This window comes from Miniopterus schreibersii (genome assembly GCF_964146895.1).
Source record: "Miniopterus schreibersii genome assembly, chromosome: 19".
NCBI classification, from domain to species: domain Eukaryota; kingdom Metazoa; phylum Chordata; class Mammalia; order Chiroptera; family Miniopteridae; genus Miniopterus; species Miniopterus schreibersii.
Genome location: NC_138119.1, coordinates 12509561 through 12527906, shown reverse-complemented (window position 1 = coordinate 12527906; position 18346 = coordinate 12509561). Strand labels below are relative to the sequence as shown.

The 18346-nt window shown below is 49.5% G+C and overlaps 2 protein-coding genes across 2 annotated transcripts; both read left to right on the top strand.

Annotated features, from left to right (window-relative positions):
• Positions 1–2710: 2710 nt before the first annotated feature.
• On the top strand, positions 2711–6064 carry S100A2 (S100 calcium binding protein A2). The gene is made up of 3 exons (XM_081121167.1): positions 2711–3045; positions 4729–4876; positions 5810–6064. The coding sequence occupies exons 2-3, from the start codon at positions 4736–4738 to the stop codon at positions 5960–5962; spliced, it is 294 nt and encodes a 97-aa protein (XP_080977293.1). The 5' UTR covers positions 2711–3045; positions 4729–4735; the 3' UTR covers positions 5963–6064.
• An 8231-nt stretch (positions 6065–14295) lies between these two features.
• Positions 14296–17302, top strand: S100A3 (S100 calcium binding protein A3). Its single transcript, XM_081121166.1, has 3 exons — positions 14296–14349; positions 16211–16356; positions 16795–17302. The coding sequence occupies exons 2-3, from the start codon at positions 16216–16218 to the stop codon at positions 16957–16959; spliced, it is 306 nt and encodes a 101-aa protein (XP_080977292.1). The 5' UTR covers positions 14296–14349; positions 16211–16215; the 3' UTR covers positions 16960–17302.
• The last annotated feature ends 1044 nt before the right edge of the window (positions 17303–18346 follow it).

The following is an 18346-nucleotide window of genomic DNA, read 5'->3' as shown; positions in this document are numbered from 1 at the left end:
CTGATCTTTTCTTCCACTTTCCATCTGACCGCCTCTGTGTTTCTCCTTCTTGTCTCCATCTCTCCCGGATGGGGAATTTGCTCATTGGGCCCCTGGAGTGAGATGTTTCCTGCAGTCTTTCCTCAGGGACTTGTAGCTCTCTGGAGCTCTGTTTTCCATCCCAGTGTCTCAGTTCCACCCCTGGGAACCAGAAAAGAAGTTATGACTTGGTAGCATAACTTGGGGAGGTGAGAAGGCCTTCTGCCTTCTGAATACTACCCCTAGTGACCCTCTTCCCCGTTGCCACTCAGTAAGCATAAACACTGGTTGGCACCTGGTGTGGGAGAAACCCTTTGCTCACGCAGAAATGAGTAAGACCCAGTTCCTGCCCAGTGAGCTCACCATGGGGGGTGGTGAGGGCAAGAGAAGACGAGTGATTCAATCTAGAGAAGAATGCTCTACGTACACAAGAACAAAAGGAGTGCTTTGTATGGGACAGAGCAGGTAGAAATGGAATCTGGTCGGGCCTGGGGAAGGCTCTATGAAGTAGGTGGCATATAATTTGCCTTTGAAGGATAGGTGGAATTTCAACAGGGCCCCTCTGCACATTCCGATCAGAGGGATCAACATAAGCAAAGGATTTTGGCCATATCAGGTGCAGTATCCATGCATTTAAGTCACAATGAGAAAGGCAGTTAGAGTACATGCAGGGGAGAGTAGAAAGCAGGTGAGGACCAGAGCCTGAGCACCTCACTGCTGGGCTTCATAGAAGAGCTGGGGGGACACCACTGCAATTTCTGAGCAGAAGAGGCATCTGCTAAAGTCCTCAATTAAAATGAAGAACCGCTGAGAAAAACAATGCAGTGCACCTGTTGATGAGCACAAAAGGGTCAGGAGGCTTGGGTTAGAAATAGAGGCAAAGCTTTATTCAAGGGTCTTAGGATTTGCAAATCAAAAACACAACTAGGCAATAACCTGAGTGTTTTGAAGAAGAACGAAAAGCTGAGAGTCCTTATAGGAAAAAGTACATTCTTGAGAACAGTCAGTCCTGCATTTTTAGCCTCTGGATTGGTCTGTGACAATAATATTCCAGATGTTCAGTGGTCTGGATAATGGATGTCAGGTGGTCTGGACACACGGACTTTTTTCCCTAAGTCCTTCAGAGGGCTATCTGTAGGAATTTATGTCTCTCCAGGCACTGATGCACAACTGGAAAGTTCAAAAGTTTAAGACCTCAGGCCTTAGCTAAAGTAAAATAAAATCTATTCCTCATGCTTCAGCCCATTTGATCTGAACCAGCTTGACAACAAAGAATCCATTTTAAGTCAGCTTAGCTGTACCGACTCCATGTTGTTTTCTTCACTCATTCCTCAACACCCCCATCCCCTCATCGGCCCTTACACTCAGGGTGAAGGATTTTTATTCCAAGCTCTATGTGAAATAGGTTTTGATGGGGAAGGGCAGTAGCACGAGGGGTTCAAGTGCCTTGGGGAAGAGGGCACACTGGGCGGCGTGCAAAGGTCTAGAAGACATTTGAGCTCCAAGCCTGACTTTATACATGGTGCTCAGGTGGCCCCTAAGTCCCAAGGTGACCCCCAGGCAGAGACCAGTCTGGCTTCACATCTGATCCTAGCTGGTTTTCGTCTGAACTCTGTGGTGTGATAATCCAGAGCTCCCCAGGGTGGGCTACTGCAGGCCCTGGTATCAGCACTCTCCCCCCGGCAGGGTTGGAGTTTCCGCCGGCTGCCCTGGCCCTGGGGCAGGGGTGTGGCGAGGGTGCCGCTGAGTCACTGCCTGGGCATCTGGGCTTTCACCACAGGGTGAGTCACCTAGGAGGGGGCGGGGAGGTTGGGAGCTGGGGGAGGGGAAGAAGCTGCTGGACATCCGGAGGGGGGAGGGGAGCTGGGGCTGCAGGAAGGGCCGTGCCCAGACTGGCGGGAAGGGCGGTGCCCACACTGGGCTGGGGATAAACCAAGAGCAGTAGGTAAGGTGGGCCTAGGTGGGGGCAGCGTGAATCCTGGCCTCCCGGCTTAGAAAGCTGTCCTGCCCCGCCCCTTCCCTCCAGACTATGGCTTACCCAACGCCAGTTATAAGCAGAGGCATCTCCATCTCTCATGGTGTCTCTGTCTCCTTCCAGACCTTTTCCTACCCAAAGTGGGTCTTTCAAGGTATTTTTTAAGCACACCCACGCTCCTCATTAACAGGTATTCTGGTGGTGGCTATTATTTATTTATTTATTTATTTGAGAGCAAGAGAGAGAGAAACATCGATTTGTTTTTGCACTTATTTATGCATCATTGGTTGATTCTTGTATGTGCCCTGGCGGGGATCAAACCCACAACCTTGGTGTACTGGGAGGACGCTCTAACCAACTAGGTTACGGGGCCAGGGTTTCTGGTGGTGGCTATTCACAGTAACTCTGTTTACCCCCCTCCATGAAGCCTTACCCTCCTCTCCTTCCCGAGATGCCCCTCCCCACACCTTTTCTGGGTCTCAGCTTTCTATGGGTGGCACAGACTGCTTCAAACTCTCTCTCTGTGTCTGTCTCCCCCCCCACACACAGACACCCTCTCTCTCTCTCTCTCACACACACACACACACACACACACACACACACACACACACACAGAGGCCTGTGAAGTCCTAGTGTGCGCCTGCAACCTATGACATGTGAATGAGCTGTGACTCACAGGCATGTCATGAGAACAAGGCCTGGCATGAGTCTCCAGGCCACACAAACAGCTGCCTCCCCTCACCCTGGGCCCGGGCTGCCTCTTCCCATGACACCTCCCATTCACCCCGTGCCCTGGGTGGGCCCGAGGGCTGCCTTTTGGGCCTAGGGCTCTCTTCCAGCTGGTGGCAGAGCTGGCAGTCTCTGAGAGGGAGGGGACCCGGTGGGAGGGCGTGGGGGTGGCTGGAGGCCAGGTTTTGACAGGATCAAGTTAGGGCAGGTTCGGCTGCCTGAAAATGCCAAGTTTGGGGCCAGTAGGGCTGGCATATAAATCCCCATTCTGTGAACCTGGCCCTTTGCTTTCCTCCCCGAGTCTCTCTCTGCCATCTGGCCTGGTGAGTACCTCTGTCGTGCTGAGGGGGGTGGGAATGACCCCTACGGGTATCTGCCTTTGCTCCTTTGTCCTGATCTTTTTCTCCATAGTTTTCTCTTTCTGGCTTCCTTGGTAGATCAGCCTGGGACCTCTCTGCATCTCTTCCATTTGAGGGGATCTTCTGTGAAGTGTCAGTTTGAGTTTTATTTCCCCAGTTCCTCTGTGAGGTCTCAGTTTGGGGGTTACTCTGAGGCCCTCTCTTGGGTCTTAGTCTGGGGGCCCCCTATGGGTCTCTCAGTCTAGAGGTCCTTCTTGGGGGTCTGGGTCTAGGAGTATGAGGGGGCGGGGTGTGTGGGTGCTTTAACGAGAATCCTGAGTTTGTTTTGTTTTTTGCAAAGTTCTGGATTCTAGCAGGACTAAGGAGCAACAGCCAGGGATCTCAAGTGTGTGGGCCTGCTGGGGTCTGCCCTGAATAGCAGCATAGGTCTGCCCACTACACTTCCTGTCTCCTCCTGCCCTGCTGCTGGCTGGCAGGATGGGCCTGGGGTTTTTCTTGCCTCCATCACCAGCTCCTCTGGCCTCATCCTGGGACCTGCCTAATCCTCCTGGGCTGGTCTGAACATTTTCAGATGCAAGGCCTTGGAAAAGATGACCTCTGAGGTCTGTCCTTGTGTTCCCAGATTCCACTCTGATTTCAGAGCAATGGACATTTAATTTCTTTAGTACCAAACCCAGTGGTATCCTTCCTGGTGGGGAGGGTGTTCATGCCCTATCTGCAAAGAGCCAGCACCCCAATATAAAGGGAGACATATTCCCTATCCTCTAAGAGCCCATAGTCTGAGGGAGGAGACATCTCTGCCTGAGGGAGCTTCCATTTATTCTTATTTTTTAATTTTTAAAAAGTTTGTGTTTATTTTATTTATTTTATCTTTATTGTTGAGAGTATTACAGATGTCCCCCCCCCCCCATTGCCCTCCTCCATCTGGTTCCACCCCACCCCAGGCCTTTACCACCCTATTGTCTGTGTCCATGGGCAATGCATATATGCATTTACATTCTTTGGTTAATCTCTTCCCATTCACCCTCCCCACCCCCGCCCCACCTCCACCTTCCCTCTGAGATTCATCAGTCTGTTCCATGTTTCCATGCCTCTGGTTCTATTTTATTCATCTGTTTATTTTGTTCATTAGATTCCGGGGAGAGTGACATCCTTTGGCCTTAGGAGCCCCATCTGAGGATGGAATCGACTCCTCAGGGAACCTCGTATCTAGGCTGTAGCCACGTTTACTGCCCTAGCCCAGTGAATCTCAGCTAACTAGCCCATGGATATGCCTGTTACCCCAGTGTTGGCACAGAGTCCACTGGCCTGGGAAGGAGCCAAATGGAACTCTGATCGCCCTGTCATTCCCTTTCCCACAGACACTCAAACAGGGGAGCCCTGCTCTGGGGTGTGTCCCAAGGGCGATCAGAGGAGACATGAGGCCCTGCCCTTGGTGACTTCCAAACACAGGGGAAGGTTTAGCATCTGCCTTCAGAGTGAGGTGGAGGCGTGGCCCCTGCCCAGGGAGCCACAGTCTGGGGGGGAGATGCAGCCCCTGCCTTCCCTTCGGAAGGTTTGGAGAGGCAGGTTAGGGCACAGGGGCAGCGGTGGGCCCTGCAGGCTGGGCTGAGGCGTCTCCAACACCTGTCATCCATTTGGCTCCAGATCCAAGATGTCCAGTCCCCTAGAGCAGGCGTTGGCTGTGATGGTCACTACCTTCCACAAGTACTCTGGCAAGGAGGGCGACAAGTTCAAGCTGAGTAAGGGAGAGATGAAGGAACTTCTGCACAAGGAGCTGCCCAGCTTTGTAGGGGTGAGTGGGGTGGCCTCAGGTGGGAGGGTCCTGGTGTATGTGAAAGGGCACCGGTTATCTCTTCTCCCCTCTTGAGGGTGCCTGCTGATGCAGACACCGGGGTGGGGCTGGGCCCTTCATGATCTCATTGGAGTGGGAGTAAGGCCACGTGTGAGAACCCTCTTACTGGCTGTTCCCTGCAGCTTTCTAGAGAATAGATGTGCTGTTAGTGCCCTCAAAGTCTATTCAATCCCCTCATTGGAGAGCTGAGCAAACCAGAGCCCAGAGAGAGGAAGTGCCTGGCCCAAGATCACACAGATCTTTCTCTCTCTCATTTTTTAATATTTATATGCCAAATTAAGGTGTGTTGGGGGAGAAAGGTCCAGCTAAGACACACACTCTGAGATATTTGCAGAGAAATGCAGTCAACTTTCAACCTGCCCCTCCCCCTCCCCATACCAGCTCCTGGATAATCCCAAAGTCAAGTCTCAGACTCTGAACCTATGAAGTGGGTCCTTCTTTCCTTAAAAATATTTTTTGGGGTCAAACTTTTAAAGTTTGATTTTACTTTGGTTGTTTTAAAAAGAGTTTGCCTTTTCTGAATTCACCTTTCTGGTGATGGAGATTGGCAGTGGCTCCAGAAAGCTTTAATTTCTTTGTCAGCAAAATGGGAGTTATGATGCCCACGCTGGGCTCCTGTGGGGAGAAGAGCTGATCCTGTGCTTGGGGGTGCCTGGCGTGCTCCCTGCAAGGAGAACTGGAGGATCTCACCAGTGAGCATCCATCTGTCCTCAATCATGGGCCCTCTTAGTAGCTCCCAGGGGCTCTCTGCCCAACGCTTCCCAGGTTTCCCAGTTCAAAGGGAGAACTGGGCTCTGACCAGTGAGTGTGTGTTTGGGGTGGAGGTGGGGTAGAGATTGGCCTGGTGATCACCCCATTCTCTCTTGCTTTCAGGAGAAGGTAGATGAGGAGGGCCTGAAGAAGCTGATGGGCAACCTGGATGAGAACAGTGACCAGGAGGTGGACTTTCAGGAGTATGCTGTTTTCCTGGCCCTTGTCACTATCATGTGCAATGACTTCTTCCAGGGCCTTCCAGACCGGCCCTGAAGCAGGGCTCTCAGCTCCCTGCCATGGGTCTCCTGGGGCCCCGGAGGACTTTGTAACTTTTTTAGTTTTGTACTCAATAAACTTTTCTGTTTGTTGATAATATTTTAATTGCTCAGTGATGTCTTGTAACCTGACTGGCAACGTTGCGGTGCTGAAAACTGAGGGCTTCCTAGATCTGACTCCTTTTTGAGCTCTGACTCTCCATCTGGAAGTCTCCCCAAGGCCAGAGCTATGCCTTAGGTTTCACACTTTGGGGTTTCAAATACCTGGAAAATTTGGAAATTGAGATAGTTTGCTAACATTTTTGAAAAATTAAAAAAAAATTGATTTTAGAGATAGAGGAAGGGAGAAAGAGAAACATTGATGTGAGAGAAACACATGGATTGGTTGCCTCTTGTATACACCCCGACCAGGGTTTGACACCACAGCCTAGGTATGTGCCCTGACTGGGAATTGAACCTGTTGCCTTTCGGAGCATGGGACAATGTTCCAACCAACTGAGCCACCCTGCCAGGGCCATTTGCTGACTTTTTTTTCCCTTCCAAATAAAGATATTAAAAAAGGCAAATCCCATCTACTATCACTATCATTTCATAAAAATATTCCAACAAAGAATGAAAGATATAATCTCAGAACAAAGGACAGACTTTGACATTCAATACTGTGAGCAGCCAGTTGTATTGGGATCTGCTCAAGAGACATAAGTTAGTCTAATCAACCAACAAAACTTCATATTAAGGACTTCTTGTCTGATTGCAAGCCATAGGCAGTGTCCCTGTTTTCAGTAAAGCTGTATTTCTTTTTATATCTGCTTTCAGATTTCCTAGCTCTAGTTAGAGTTCATTCTTCTCCTGTTGGTCTCTGCTGAAAACTACTAGGGACTAGCTCATATCAACATTCTGATTTTTTTTCTACCATTTTCCCTAAAATTGTAACCTAGGATGCTGTATATTATGCATCCTATTGTGCATTATCAGATGATAGTTTGACCAAATGCTTTGCCATCTCATAACAAGATCACTAACTTTCCAGTTTGCAAAGGTCCTCATATTTTATTCTTTTTTTTTCTTCATCCAATTCCACATTTTGGGTTCTTTTTATTTTTTATTTTTATTTATGGATCTCACTTCTAGTTACCAAATTCTCTACCAGTTAGGAATATATCCAGTTGCAAATTATAGGAAACCTCACTAATTGTGGCTTAAATAAATAAGCATTTAAATGCCTCATATAATAAAAAAGTCTGGTGTATGCAATTCAGGTTTGGTTCAGTGACTTGAAGATGCTGTTCTGGTTACCTATTGCTGCATAAGAAACCACCTCAACACTTGGTGAATTAAAATGTAAACTTATTATTTCTCAGAGTTCTGTGAGTAAACTGGGATCAATTGATTGGACTTCCACCACATGGGTTTCTTATGTGGTTTCGGCTGGAAGTTGGGGCTGGATTCATCTGAAAGCTCAAATGAGCCCAGTGGGAGTGGCTCAGTTGGTTGAGCGTTGTCCTGTACACCAAGAGGTTCCTAATTCGATTCCCAGTCAATGTACATACTTTGGCTGTAGGTTCGATCCCTGGTTGGGGTGTGTATGGAAGGCAACCAATTGGCCTCTCTCTCTCTCTTTCTCTCTCTCTCTCTCTCTCTCTCTCTCTCTCTCTCTCTCTCTCTCTCTCCCTCTAAGTATGTCCTCGGGTGAGAATTAAAAACAACCACATTAAAAAACAAAAACAAAAACAAAGTTCAAATAAACTCAACTTCCAAAGTCGCTCACTCAATGTACCTGTCAAGTGATGCTGGTTGTCAGCTGGGAGCTCAGCCAGGACTGTCATCTGGAATGTCTACCCATAACCTTTCTCAGTGTGGCCTGGCTTCTCAGAATTTTGTTCTGAGAGTGAGTGTCCCCAAAGCGAGCATCCCAAGAAGCTCAAATAGGATCTGCAAGGCTTCTTAAGATTTATCTCAGAAATCCCAGAACGTCACTTCTGTTGCATTCTATTGATCAAGCAAGTCATTAAGTCTGGCTCTTATTCAAGGGGAGGAGAATTAGCTCCATCTTTTAAGGTAAAATTGACAGTAACTATCTTTGGAGACTATATGTCATAGTCTGTCTTTCAGCAACCACAGTTCACAGTTCATTTCATATGCAAAATGCACTCACCTCCTTCCCAAGACCCACACAGCATCTTATCCCAATAAGGCATCAACTTGAAGTTCAGAATTTTGTTATCTAAGTCAGGTTGAGATATGAATGAGGCTTCCCAGGGGCAGTTCCTCCAGTACAGCTATTCAAGAATAACTCCCCTTGACCTGGAGATCTGTGAACAACAAATTCAATGTACAAAGGAGAGACAGAGATAGATAACTGAAATAAACACTCCTTTTCAAAAGGGGGTGGTGGTGGGTTGGAGGCGCAGAGTGGTCATTGGTCTATAGCAATTCTGAATTAAGTCAAACACATGTCACCAGATTCTTAGCTATTCTTCCTATAATGGTTCTTGGCTCTACCCTCTAGGCTCTTGGTTTTATTTTCTGAGCTAACTTTCTTTTCCATCAGAAATGTCTGTTTGCTTCTTGCCCATAAAAAGTTGAAGACACAAAGTTTCTTTTTGTTTTGAGGTGTCTCTGACCCTTTCAGTCCAAGATGATACAATTCTTTTTAAAATGTTGTGGCATTCCTATGTATTAACTTATAATTCACTTAATTAGACCCAAACCACATTTACAAATCTTTGAGACTGGCCCTCCTCTACCTTAGACTGAGAGTCAGGGTGTTATGAGAAAATGCCCTTTTGATTAATTTTTAAAAAATATATGTTTTTATTGTTTTTTTTTTTTAAAGAGAGAAAGGGAGAGAGGGAGACAGAAAGAGAGGAAGAGAGAGAAACATCTCCTGCATGCCCCCTAGTGGGGATTGAGCCCCGCAATGAGGAGGAATCGAACTGGGGACCTCTACGTGCATGGGATTACACTCAACCTACTGAGCTACACCAGTCAGGGTGCCCTTATGATCCTTAAAGACCCTCTTGTCTGAAAAGCTCTAGGAGGCACACTTCTAAAATTATCAGACACCATATCGTTTATCTGAGAAGATCTGTGAGACTTGCCCTTGAATCTTTTCGAGGTTTTCATAAAGAGTCTTACCTCATCTTTACCGTGAGGTCTTTTTTATTGGCAGGGCCCTGGATTTTAATCTTCGCCCTGTGATCATTTATTACATTGAGAGCCATTTACTGGCTGAAAAGGCTGTCCTGGGTCCTCTGTATTTTCTCTAAATTCTGCTAAAAAACTGAACAGCTCCTTCTTTAATTCATCTTTTTCTTCTCATATTTTACCATTAGCACCCAGAAGAAACCAATTGGCAATATTCTGTCTAAAAATCTCCTTAGCAGAACCATGAGTTCATTTGGCACCCTTTTCTATTTCCATTAGTTACCCTTTATATTTTTCTCATTGTCACAGAAAGTGGTACTTCCAGATACTCCACCAGGGTTTGCCTTTTCTTCAACTTCCAGTAGCAATTTTTCACTGCCCTCCAAATGATTATTAAAAACCTCTTTGAGGTAATTCTAACTTCGTTCATTGCCTAGTCCCAAAGCCAATGATACCTGCTTTAGGTTTTTGTAATAGCAGCATCTTACTCTTGCAGGTCTTTGATGAAAGATGCAAGGAGCCCGCTCATGCTTTCTAAACTTTTCCTACCAGTCTCTCTATCACTACACCAAGGTTGCCCTTTGGTCTGCACCCCAAGATATATCAGGAGACAGTTTGACTAAATATTTTCTCATTTCATAACAAAGATCTCCGACTTTCCAGGCTGCACATATTGGGTCCTCATATCTCACTGCCTTCCTTCCTCCACTTAGCCAATCCCACATTTTAGATTATTCTACTTGAGGGCTCCACTTTCAGATATAAAAATGTTTTCTACTGGTTAGGAATTTATTCAACTATGAGTTGCAGAAAACCTGTGTAATAATAGTGGCTTTAGTTGTCCTACATAGTAAGAAGTCTGGATAGGCAGTTCAGGATTGGCTCAGGGGCCCAGAGATCCTGTCTGACACCCCGTATCTTTTCGTTTTTTGCCCTGTAATCTATAGCATATATGTTTTCCCCCTTGTGCTTGTTGCTTCATGATTACAATATGGCTGCTATACCTCCAGGCCTCACTGTCCGTGTTCCAAGCTGGAAGTCAGAGAAAAGGTTAGGTACAAAAAGTTTTCTTCTTTGCCCTTTTATTATGCAAGAAGTACTCTCCCCAGGTATTTCCACCTACATCTCTTTGGCAATATGACTAGCCTTAGCTGCAACCAAGTATTTTTAGCTCGACATGTTGACACTTTGGTAAAAAAAAAGAATGTTAGTAATAAGGAAAGAGGGGATGAATAGTAGACAAGCAATAGACAACATTTTCCTGAATTGTTTTTTTACTTTTATTACTTCCCTGGGAAACTCTGATGCTTGGGAACCACTTACAGAGTAGCTCAGACTAGCGCTCCCCAGAGATGGAGAGGAGCTGAGTGAGGAGGTGCTGGGACAACTTATTTGTTCTCACTGTTCTGCCTCAACTGCGTGTCTAGGGCTGGGGAGGCAAGGCCAGGCAGGCTCTAGCAATAAAAAATGAGAAGCCCACTTTCCTAATATCCTGTAGGAAAGGGAACCAGTGAATACAGGTCAGGGAATCCTGATGATGGTAATTAACATTTCCACAGCAGTTCTCAAAGCTCTGTTGGTGTACATTGTCATTCCAGCCTCATGGTAATGTGGGGAGGAGCTATTATTAGGCCCTTTTAGAGGGAAAAGCACCTGCCACTCAAGGAGCACCCCTCCTGGCCAGGCTCTGTGCTGGGCCTGCTCCAGCACCATCTCATTGACTCCTCAGCAATTGGATGAAAGATGTGCCCTTAGTTTCTGCACTTCACAGAGGAAGGAAATAAGGGCTGGGAGAGGTTAATTAAGGAACAGTGCTGGAACTTGACCTGGGTCTCTAAGAAAAGGTCTCACTCCTATGCAACATGGGGGTTGCAGTTCAGGTTTTCCTCCCCTTCCCCCCAGCCATCTCCAAAGCCTTGGCTTTGTGTCAGGTGAAGGGAACCTTGGGTGAGCAGAGTCCAAATGCTCTGGATCAACGGAGAACCAGGCCCACTTGCTGGCGGTGGCATTAGTATAGTCTGATTGTTCATGTATTCGTTATTGCCTGTTTTCTCCATTCAGGTGTCATCTTCACAGAGCAGGGACTTCTTTTGCTTTGTTTATAGCTATATCTTCAACGCCTTGGACAGGTGTTTCTAAATATTTGTATGAATAACAAATGGCTCTGAGCCCTGCCACTGATTAGTTATGTGACCTTGGGCAAGTTACCTACCTCTCACATCTATGCCCTTACCATGTGCCAAGCACTACTTATCCATGAGCTTTGTATATATGTATTAACTCCTTTAAGCCCACAGCAACCCTATGAAGTGGTTACCATTATTATCCTCAGTCACTGACAGATGAAGAAAATGAGGTTGGGGGGTGGTGGTGGAGTGGGGTGAGGGGGTGACCTGCTTCTGGGAGGTGGCTGGTGGCGAGGCTAGGATATCATAGGTGAGAATAAGTGCTTGACCTAGAAATGAATTAATTGCGGGCCCACTCTGGCCCCACCTCTATGCCCTGCTCCCCATAATTCCTTGCCTATAAAACAGGGCTGTCCTGGCTGGTGTGGCTCAGTTGGTTGGAGTGTTGTCCCATGCACGTAAGGGTTGCGGGTTCGATTCCCGGTCAGGGCAAGTATAGGAGGCAACTAATCGATGTTTCTCTCTCACATCGAAGTTCCTCTCTCTCTCTCTTCCTCTCCCTTCCTGTCTCTCTAAAATCAATAAAACATATCCTCAGGTGAGGATTAAAAACACACCCAAACAACAGGGCTAATCGCAGCCCACTCTTCCCTCCCTGTCGCTCACTCCCTTCACCCACAGGGACTGTCTTCAAGGAGCTGATGGCATGGGCAAGGCTTGGCTGCTGGGGACCTGGAGTGAGCTCAAGATATTATATCTCTGGCTACCTCCAGGAGCACTAGGGCTTCTTCAGAGGCCTGGGAGATGACCTCTCCTCCCCCTCCCACACTCTTCTGGGTCTTGGGTTCTCTTTCTGTGAAATGGGAAGGGGTCTCTCAGGCTCAGGGATGAGGGAGGGAATGGAGAAGGAATATGAAGTGTGGCCAGGAAGGAACTTTCCTCTCCCCTTCTAGGTTCTTCCAGATGGTGCAATAATGAAATCAACATGAGACATATTAACAGCAACGAAAACAAAAAAGCCAAATTTAATTACATATATATGCATGGAAACCCCACATACACGAAAAAGTCAGAGGCCCTACATACCTGAAAGGTTCAGAGACAGAAAGTTAAAATGAGGTGTATGGGACATTCTGAGCTAAGGATGAGGTCTGGAGCTGGGGCTTCAGAGGGGACGAGGGTCATTCACTGGACGATAAGAAAAGCAGGTGTTCAATAATTACATGTTTGCACTGCCATACAGATAAGGCAAAAAGTTATTTCTAGGGATAACTCTTATTATGGACAAGATCCCTAATTAAAGTTCTTTAAGGGAGAGGTAAAAGTTTCTCATGAACCCACAGGGTCTCAGTTGCCTTCAGGTCAAAATAATTCACATGCCCAAGTGGCACATCTTGGAGAGGTCTGTTCCGAACCCCTTCAGAAGGGATTTCCATTTCTGGTAATATGGTAATCTGTGCCTGCTCCAACCTAAAACAACAAAATATGCTGCACAGAATTAAATAAAAATCTTTTTCAAGTATGCAAGTGCTGACAAGGCAGTAAGGAATGTAGAAATCAAGATTTAAGTGAAAGCAGACTCCAGGAGACCAGCAGGGCACCAGGGCCCCTTGTGCCCTGAAGGCATTGATCAAACTGCCAAAACGACCTTTGGTTTTGATGGTTAGTGAAGTGATGAAGACAGAGATAAAGCCCCGGGCTCACTTGACGGGGGGGGGGGGGGGGGGGGACGGGGGGGGGGACGGGGACGGGACACGACACACGAGGGGGACACCTCTCCATCATTCTGGGACCCTAAAGGGTTACACATTTAAGCTAAAAGCCAGGGGAAACCCACCTCACCTCATGGGTCTTCAAGAAAGGGTGGCACTAAACGGAGCTGGGGAAGGCAGGAAATGGGCTTAAAGAGCTCTAGCCACAGCCAGCCCACGCGGAGCCTGCAGTCCACGGTCACTCACAGCACCGTGGGGGGGGCGTGCGTTCTCTCCAACTCGGCCTAGACTGCTGCAAGTGCCCCTGTGAGCAAGGCACCTTCCCCCTGTGCCTCAAAGACATCTGCAGGGGTTTGGAATGAGCATTCCCAGAATGTACCACCCTGGCATGTGGATTATTTGAGCTGAAGACAATTGAGTTCCAAAAATCTCAGGGAGAGCTTTTACGGACCCCTTAGCTGCCTAAAAGAATTTAGATAAAGGAAGAGCACTGGCCAGGAAGAGCACTATCATCAGAAGGATCTGCAAAGGATGTGGGCTAAGTGTGGGAGAGGAGACTCAGCGGGGCTTGGAGACAATCCTCTCTTTGTCCCATTGTCTCTTTCTGACCCAGCAAATATTTGTTTTTTCATCTCCATATGTATTGCCTTTCTCTCCTTTGAAGTCCCAGAGCCTAACCCCTTGTCCTTAGTTCAGAATAGCACATAAACCTCACTTGCCTGACCACCTGTGGGCCCCATATTCTTATGGATCACCCTGTATGTACAAAATTAAATTTCTCTCTCCTGTTAATCTGTTTTACGCTAATTTTATTATTAGACCAGTCAAAGAGCCTGGAAGGGTAAAATAAAAACTTTTCCTCCCTGACACACCCTCCAGATGATCTCCCCAAATGCAAAAGGATCTGGAGCTTAGGCAGGGGGTGTCCCATGTCTCCATCTTCTCATCTGTAAATGCTCCAAGATCCCCTCAGGCACAGGGGCTCTCTGGGGATAAAAACTTACTCCAGGCTAGAGTGTGTTCCCACTTTGTATTCTGTGGCGCCTGTTCTGAGTGAAGTATAGGGGATGGATGTGATGAACTAGCCCAGCCTGTCTCCTCCAGCGACAGAGGAAGATGAGCTGGAGGCTGTCCCCAGTTCCCAGCTCTGGGGGAGGGTAGAAGGGGAGTGAAGGGAGGTGGTGTCTGAGGCCCAGACTGGGCCTTTGATGTGTGTATGGATAGGTGAGTGGGTGGGCCTGTAATAGGGGCTGCCAGGGAAGGAGGCAGGGGAGCCCCTGGGGGCACCCTCAGCTTGACCTACTTGGGCTCCCCTATAATTGCCCCCTTCCTTCCTTGGCAGACTACAAATAGGGGTGTGCTGCCTATAGGCTCCTACAGTTGAAACGCCAACACCAGTGGTAAGTGCCTGCTGCTTGGGTTGTGCTGTGGATTGGGTGTTGGGTAGCCCAGGGTCTTGGCATGGGGCTGGAGGGATAACCACAGCAGGGTCTGATGAGGTGAGGGAAGTCATATATGGTGGACTCAGGGTTTCCCTTGTATAGTGAGGGGTCGTTGGGAAGTTTGGGTTAGGGGGTGTGCAGAGCTGAGGTTTGGCCCTGGGGTGGAGGCAATGGGCTCAAAGCACTGGTGCTGCCCTCAGTTAGCTCCCTCCTCCTCCCCCTTGCCTCCTTCTTTCTTCCCTGCCAATGGATTGAGACAGGCCAGGCTGCACAGGGAAGAGAGGATTCCCTCCAGTTTCCAGGCACCAAGCTTCTGGAAAAACAACAGTGGTGGCGCCAGGCAGGCTGGCAAGAGCCCAGAAGGGCAGCCGAGCACCTCTGAGGTTCCTGATTCCCTGGGACCATAGCCCTTTCCTCTCCTGGGAACCCGGACACCCTGCTTCAATCCCGGGCTGTCACAAAGAGTTAGACCCCTGGGAGTGCTTGGACCCATTACCCTGTTCCTCCTCTTCCCACACAGCCACAATCATTTGCTGGCCACATGCACCATAGGGCCCAGCAGAGGGGGAATCATCAGGGGGCGAGGCTTGGCCCTGGCTCTCTTGTGTTGAAAGACTCCTGTCCCCTGGGGAACCAGGAGTGAGTCATTGGGCTCACATGAAAACAACACTTGCCTTCCTAGCTGCCTTATGGTTTCACCAGGCTGGAGGTGTCCTCCCAAAAGGGCGGTAAAAGGAGCCAGTGGAATGGCGTGGGGAAGTTCCAAGAAGGGCTTCCCCTCTAACAGAACAAGGTACCCTGCCCTGGCTCAGTGGTTAGAGCACCAACCCTCAGACCGAAGGGTCACTGGTTCTCGGTCCATGGATTCGGTTCCATCAAGGGCACAGTACCTCTGTTGCAGGTTTGGTTGGGGGCAACCAATCTATGTGTCTCTCAAATAGGTGTTTCTCTCTCTCTCTCTCTCTCTCTCTCTCCCTCCCACCCTCCCTCCCACTCTGTTTAAAAATCAATGGAAAAAATTTCCTCAGAACAAGGTACCCCTATGTAGAGCCTTCTGTCTCAAGACCATTAGGGGTCAGTGGGATAATCTCAGATGGGGCAGATTAGAGAGGTATATACCTGAGCTGACTTCCTGTCTAGGCCTGTGAGGTAAGATTGACTTCACTTTATAGATATGGCACCTGAGACCCAGGCAGGGTCAACAGCTCATCCAGGGTTGCATAGTTAGTGAGAGGCAGAGAAGATCTCAGAAGCATTTCCTTTGGATGTAGCTTCCCTGAGTCAGGGGAGGAGGGATGGTGATGGGTGGTGGTGGTGAGGGGTCCCTCTCAGACCTGACCCTTCCTGAGAATGCCTAGCTTCTCTAAGGGCCTGAGGACAGAGAGCATGGGGCAAGGGTCTCTTTGAGCAAATTCCTACAGAAACTCTGGGGTCTTGAAGGGGAGGAGGCTTCCAGGGCCAAGGGCTGTATGTCCTGGGGTGGTGCAGAGTAGGACTGAGTCCTTCCTGGGTGTCTGGGATGAGAAAAGCTAGAGAGAATCAAGGACTTCTCAGGGAGTCCCTGTGGGGTTTGCAGAGATGTTGGAGAAATGAGACCTCTGTCCAGGAAAATAAGAACAGCAGGGATTGGTGGTAGGGAAATAGATTAGGTGGCACTGGTGTGATCAGGGAGGGCTGCTCAGAGGAGGAGGGGCTGATGAGGCCAGAAGCCTGGTGGAAATTAAGACAGGCCTGGGAGCAGTCCCAGAAACACGGAGGGCAGAGGTGCAGGGCAGTGACCTGGGCTTCTGCTGCGGCTCACCCCCTTGCTCTGTGACAGTGAGGATGGCTAGGCCTCTGGAGCAGGCGGTGGCTGCCATTGTGTGCACCTTCCGGGAGTATGCGGGGCGCTGCGGGGACAAGCACAAGCTCTGCCAGGCAGAGCTCAAGGAGCTGCTGCAGAAGGAGCTGCCCACCTGGACCCCGGTGAGCTCGTGGGATGCCCACCCTTGGGGGAAGCTTTGCTTGGACAAGCTCTGAGCAAGAGCGGGGGGGGGGGGGGGCTAGACCATGGGGAAGGGGCTCTAGGAAGGGAACTGATGCGGCGGGAATCTGTTTCCTCATCACCCTGCTGCGGGGGGGTGCAGTGGGAGCACTGTGAAGAATGCCTAACCTAGAGGCGGCAGCAGGAGTGGGTGCTCAGCAAATGGAAGGGGGGTTTGGGAGGGGATTGGCATGGTGAGTTATCAGGGCAGGTAGGCTGAGGTTGCCCCCAGAAGGGGTGTGGGTTGGGATGGGTGGGATCACCCAGGAGTGGGGGGGAGGGAAGCAGTCTGTGTGTGCGGCTGCTGCCCCCCATAAACCCCACTCATCCCCCCCAACTTCAACCTGCCCCCCATAAACCCCACTCATCCCCCCCAACAGACGGAGTTTCGGGAGTGTGACTACAATAAGTTCATGAGTGTTCTGGACACCAACAAGGACTGTGAGGTGGACTTCGTGGAGTACGTGCGCTCGCTTGCCTGCCTCTGCACCTACTGCCACGATTACTTCAAGGACTGTGCCCCCGAGCCCCCCTGCTCCCAGTAGCTTCTTCTCCAGCGCTGCCTGTAGGGGTCTGCTCAAATCTGCTCCATCTCTGCCCTGAGGCAGACCTGGGCATGTCACCCACACCCTTTCCCCTCTTTCCTGCACCCTTTCCATTGGGGGTCTCCCAGGTTTGCCCCTGATATCTTAACCCATTTTGCCCATGGCGAGGGGACCTGTTCCCAGGATCACAGCTAGTGGCATGTAGAGCAGCCACTCACTGTCTCCCTACAGTGGCCTGAGATGAGCCGAGGTGGGGATCTGCTTTGAGGCTGTCCAGGCCTGGGAGAGTGAATGAAACCACGACAGGAACAGACCTCCTAACTCCTAATAAAGAACTGCTGTCACTTGGCTTGGTTTGGTTATTCTAAGAGGACAGCTAGGGCCTTGGGGCACAGTCTGCTGATGTTCTTTCTCCCCTCTGGCTTTTTCCACTGACAAAGGGGGCGGAGGGAAGTTTCAGACCCTGCAGAAACAAAATGGTCCCCACCACCCAGCACAAGGTTGATGTTCAAGGGAGGCTGGGGGTCTCTCTCTCTCTCTCTGGGGTCTTTGAGGGAGAAGCTCCTTTGGGTTGTCTAAGAGGGAGAGAGGACAGCCTGAAGTTCCCGGGGGATGGAACTCAGTCCTCAGGACAGGATGTTCTGAGTGAGGGTGGAGCTGTGGGGGTGGGGCCGGTTTGTTTCTTGCCTGGGGCTGTGGGAGCCCAGAGCACAGCACTAATAGGATTAGGATGCCAGAGGTCTGATTAGGGTGTTGCCCCAGCCAAGGAGGGGTTCCTTGCATTGGAGGAGGAAAGGGAGACCTTGAGACAGACCCCATCCCTGAATCCACAGCCACCTGAGGGCCTTAACCCCCCACTTGTGACCCTCACTCAATCCCTGAATTCACACCCCACCCTGAGGGGCTAACCATGATCCCTAACTCCTTCCATTTGGTGCCATTTCATCTCTAACTTTCCACCTGACACCCACCCCCCTGATGCCCTCCCTGCCCACCTGCTCCTGGTACCGTCAGTGCACCCCTGAGCTCCCATGCCTGACTCCCACTCCCTGCTTCATCACTTCCTCACCCAGGACTCTTCTCCACTGAGAAGCTTGGGTGGTCCCAGAGCCTCCTTTGGGTGTTAGCCTGTCCCTTCTCCCAGACCTCCAGCTCCTGCCCTGGGTCTTACTCAGCATGGCAGAGTAAGACTTTGGGGAGGAGAGAAAGATAGCATGATATATCCCAAGCTCTGAGCCTGGGGTCCCCTCCATTAGTTCCTGGGCAGTCACATTTTCAGGGCAACTTCCCAGCCATCACCCACCACACTTGGATTCCCTTTCCTAGCTGCTGGGTGGAACCACTCGTTCCCTGTCCCCCATGCCCCAGGCATAGACTGCCCCTTCTT

Bases quoted from the DNA above. Each gene is read 5' to 3' on its own strand.
- S100A2 (XM_081121167.1), top strand. From the start codon at position 4,736: ATGTCCAGTCCCCTAGAGCAGGCGTTGGCTGTGATGGTCACTACCTTC. The intron at 4,877-5,809 runs GTGAGTGGGGTG...TCTTGCTTTCAG, and splicing joins AGCTGCCCAGCTTTGTAGGG to GAGAAGGTAGATGAGGAGGG.
- S100A3 (XM_081121166.1), top strand. From the start codon at position 16,216: ATGGCTAGGCCTCTGGAGCAGGCGGTGGCTGCCATTGTGTGCACCTTC. The intron at 16,357-16,794 runs GTGAGCTCGTGG...CCCCCCCAACAG, and splicing joins AGCTGCCCACCTGGACCCCG to ACGGAGTTTCGGGAGTGTGA.